Source organism: Nannobrachium achirus, assembly GCF_963921795.1.
Source record: "Nannobrachium achirus genome assembly, chromosome: 18".
Classification (NCBI taxonomy): Eukaryota; Metazoa; Chordata; class Actinopteri; order Myctophiformes; family Myctophidae; genus Nannobrachium; species Nannobrachium achirus.
Window position 1 is genome coordinate 15,286,434 of NC_137825.1, and position 4,564 is coordinate 15,290,997.

Below are 4,564 nucleotides of genomic sequence, written 5' to 3' on the forward strand. Positions count from 1 at the left end.
CTCTCCTGCTCCATAACCAACAAGAGGCTCTTTCTGCCGCTACGCCTCTCCTTCAAGCTTCTGTCCTTCTCTCCCTCCTGGTCACGCCAATGGCTGTGAGCATCCTCCACACTGATTGGGCAGGGAATCCTCTACAGCCGACCTTGACTGGAAACAGCCATGCCTGCCATGCCTTTCCCTCCGCAGTCATGCAAAATATCCTGTTACTTGGGGCTCTTTCTGTCAAACGCCTGTTCACAACGCTCTTAATGGGACTGTAAGTCCTATGAGAATGATCACAGCCCCTTCGGCCTCAGGGCTGTCTTCCTCCCAGCCAGGTCTACCTTAGTGCTGCAGACGGCTCCAGAACTCCAGCATGTCGTCAGGGGAAACCTGGTGGCTGGTGACCAGGCGGCTGTAGCTGTGTCGTGACCAGGGAACTGGGTCCGGGTTGAACTCGTTTGGCAGGGGTGTTGTGAGCTCCACCCGCAGTTTGTCCAGGCACACGCCCACGTACACGTCCTCGAGGTGTAAGCGTGGAGTGCTCAGAGAGGTGCCGTAGATCTTTGCAGCCAGGTCTCCGGAGAACACGTAACCGGGCCCTCCGGCGAAGGTGGGGTACGTGTGACCCGGGTACTCCTCTTCGGACATGTACCACTTGTTGTTTTTGTTCCGGATCGGCCCCTTGCCCCTTTCGATGAAGCCTGTGAAGTAGTCCTTCACCCCGGGCTTCAGTCTGAGCAGCTTGTGGACGAGGTACTTGGTGTTGACGAACACGTCGCTGTCGACCTTCATAGCGAAGCTGGCCCGCGGGCAACGTGTGGCCACCCAGTTAAGACCCATCATGGTTTTCAGGGTGAGGTTGTTGTAGCTGTCGACAAAGTCCTGCTGAATAATGTCTTGGTGCTTCAGGCTCTCCGACTCCAGGATGTTCTGCTCCAGGCGTCCTTGCTCGCCCGGCTTCACCCCCAGCAGGAACAACCTCAGGACTCCCTCCTGGTTCTCGTTTGCCCACGTCTGTCGTATGGCGTCTCGACGGTCCACTTGATGAGCCTCGACGGTTACCAGCAACACCAAGAACGGCGCCGCTCTCCCCGCCGGGCATTTGTTTGCCTCGTCAATGATGTAAGGGAACGGCCCAGGAGACAGCGTGGGGCCGCTCTCCTCTCCACCTTGGCTGGCATTAGCTTCTGCCAGCCAGTTCTTCATCGTCCAGTGGGGCGTCTCCAATCCATTATCTCCATCGTGGTCCACGAGCCAGAACATCACCAGGAGCAAGAGGAGACTGGCGAGTGAAGCACAGAGCATGCGATGGTGTGGTCTTCCCCAACGCATTGCGAGCGGGCACGGCGACTGGATTCTAAGTCTCATCAAAGGTGTCGCTTAATTTCAATGGGCTGTAGCTTCAGATATGGAATCTATCTGGATAAGTGACAGCTCTCCACAATAGGTAATGATTAATATCACTGTAGATATTCAGTGAGACTCTTTTATAATCTTTCTTGAAGAGTGTGAGTTGGAGCCAAAATGGTATTTCAATGTATTTTGTTTTCTTTATTTAAATGAATGGTCTGCCCTTGATTCTAGAAATGACGTCATGTCAATATGTCAGTCTCATGTGGTTGCTAGGGTTTACACCTGTCAATCTGTCAATCAGTTGGTTGGTTGCCATGGTAACTCATTTATACCCGGCAGGTGCCGCTTGCACCCAGGTGTGCAATGAGTTTGGGAAGCAAACAGTTTTCGACCGTGTTTCATGGCCGTACAGGGCGGCATTCAATGATTTTTGTGGAAAAGAGGTTTTGTATATTTTTGGCTTTATATGTGCAATAAAAGGATTGACATATCCAACTTTATATGATTTCTCTGGACATTGGATTTTTATGGACACGCGTCAAACTTATGTTTTATGCTCGTTGCCCCTCGCAGTAGGGCTTAACATCACTATGAGTTGATATTAGGGCTGAAACTATGATTTTCCTTATTAATGTGGTTGCTGACTGTATGCAATACATTATAGTTCTAGCCCAGCTTACCTCTTCATTTCCTGTCTAAACTTTTAGCCAATCAGGAAGCAGCATTCTCGGCGACGTCACCTTTATAGAGTAAGTCCATTGAGTGTAATGGGGGTGTGGTGCTAGCTTGAGGATTAATCAAGCTTCACATGACAATTTGGCTATCCAGAATAAATAGGCAACCACACTTTCAATTTCCAATTGCACGTTATAGTTTAGATTAGTTCTGTATTGTTGGTTAGTTAATACTGTTAGATTGATGATTGGTTCTTGGTTTACCTGTGATCCTAGGTGACTGCTTTTATGCATTCGATGTATGTGTTAGCTAGCTCTAACACAGCAGGTACAAATCGGTATAACCACTGGACACATCTGTGATTTATGGTCAAAAAGGGCATGAATAAAATCAAAACTTGCACTGTGTGATTTTTACACAATTCTCCCATGGTATTTTTCTGCATAGAAGGGCCATTTGATGGGTATTTATTTTTCCCCATGTAATTAAGACAATAATAAATACAGTTTCCCAAAAAGATCACTCCCACACAAGAAAAGAGTCCACACCAGTGTAATGTCCGTTTTCTCTTACTGTATATTAAGTCAATCAGCATACAAAATAATAATACAGTACAGTGGTACAATAATCAGGTTTCTCTTTGTTTCCTTCCCTTCTCATTTTCTTCTCTGAATACAATGTATATTAATTTAACAAATATAGTACGGTAGGCCTATAGACATAGGAAAATAGACATGTCACTTTATGATTGGCAAGTTAAACGTAACAATGAATCATGGTAGTCATGGCATATTTGGTATAGTTTTTTTTATTGGCCTAAAATATTGTCTATATATATACATTCATGAAACCACCTGCTGACCACCTGTCAGCGTTGAGCATTTCTTTTTATAGGGGTAAAAGTGTGGGGCCCATTCAGCCTACTATAAAGGAAAAAGAATACCCCCAAAAAATCTGCTTTAAGTAGAATGTGAGGGGTCAAACTAGGGGTTTATACTTCTTCTGAATCCATTGCAAATATTGGTTTGGCATGAAAAACATTCGCACAAAGATATGGTTCCGTGATGATTCATCACTTTTGACATTTTTGTCGGGGCTGAGGTGGGGTATGAAATGTGGTATATAGTTTTTTTTATTGGCCTAAAATATTCTATATACATACAGTCATGAATCCACCTGCTGACCGCCTATCAGCATTGAGCAATTTCTTTTATGGGGGTGAAAGTGTGGGACCCATTCATTTACTTTAAACTATACTATAAAGGAAAGAAATACCCCCCAAAATCTGCTTTAAGTAGCATGTGAGGCCTTGGCCTAAAAACAGACAAACAAAAATATGGTTTAGTGATGAGTCATCACTTTTCACAATTTCGTGGGGGCCCAAGGAAGGTTTTTCATGCAAATGAGAGAGTCCCGTCATGACGCGACTCTCCACTAGAGGGCTCTATCATATAACATATAACATAGAGCAGTGGTTATTAAAACTTTCTTTCATGTAGGACCCCCAAATTCATTTGTATTTAGCAGTGGGCCCGCTTGGAAAATATGCTGTGCCTGGTAGTGTGTGGCACCCCCATATAGGCCTAATTGTTTTGAAAATTGAAATAAATGTCTGACTAACTGCAGCTTACAGGGTAGAGTTATTTTTACTGCATCCACTCTGACTGTGAACTCTGGGCAAAGCAATGTGGTCGGTTTATGCGTGTACATGGGCTGCTGATTTATAGTGGGGACAGCAGAAAATAAATCCCCACTGCCAATCATCCAGGAGCTAAATCACTCAGTCTGTCGCATAAAGAATTCATTGTGGCCACAAAGTGTAGTTCTGGGTCAAGTTTGATGGCAGGACAAGGAGAATATAGCCTGCATGACGACAGACTTCTTATCAAGTTTGGTATTTTACATGCACCGGGGTTGATGCTTTTGTGTGCTCGTATAAGTCACTTTTTCTTTTTTGTGGAACCATAATCTGTCTGCTCTTATTTGCCTGGAAAACAATTCAGCCTTGACAGATTGTCAAATTAAAGTGTAGGCTATTAATAATGGCAGTTGAGTTTAACTTATCCATTATTCAGCTAATTAGATGGGTCAAGCCACAATTATTTGTCCTGTGAGGATTTGTATGATCATTTGACCTCTGATAACGGAAAAAGGAGTGGTTAGTTGGTGGGCGTATTTGTACCAGCCAGGTAGCGAATCACATTCATCGGGTCATATACTCATAAAGTCTTATGGCAGACGGCTAGCATGAAACCTTGTGTTCTGGCCTGGGTCAACAGGTTCTGAGTTGAGAACTAGAACAGGGGTCTTCAACGTTTTCAGGCCAAGGACCCCTTAGTTGAGAGAGAGATGAAGCAGGGACCCCCACAACCTTTTCATAGATTCCATATAGTTTCATTGTTCGACAGCGCAACCATCAGTGTATTTTGGTATTCATGTCAATTTGTGTTTTCAGATACGTATTTAAACACTTGATTTGTCAATACATAACTTGACATTTCATTCTGTACTTAGTCTGCTCTTTTTCCCCTCTACAGCAAACGTCTTTGCCGAA

The 4,564-nt window shown here is 44.5% G+C and overlaps 1 protein-coding gene across 1 annotated transcript; it reads right to left on the minus strand.

Moving 5' to 3' along the window:
- Positions 1–324: 324 nt before the first annotated feature.
- Positions 325–1,314, minus strand: LOC308302907 (beta-1,3-galactosyltransferase 2-like; the record flags this gene model as incomplete). The annotated part of the gene is made up of 1 exon (XM_080747225.1): positions 325–1,314. One exon carries the CDS (start codon positions 1,312–1,314, stop codon positions 325–327), a length of 990 nt encoding a protein of 329 aa, XP_080603351.1.
- Positions 1,315–4,564: the final 3,250 nt, after the last annotated feature.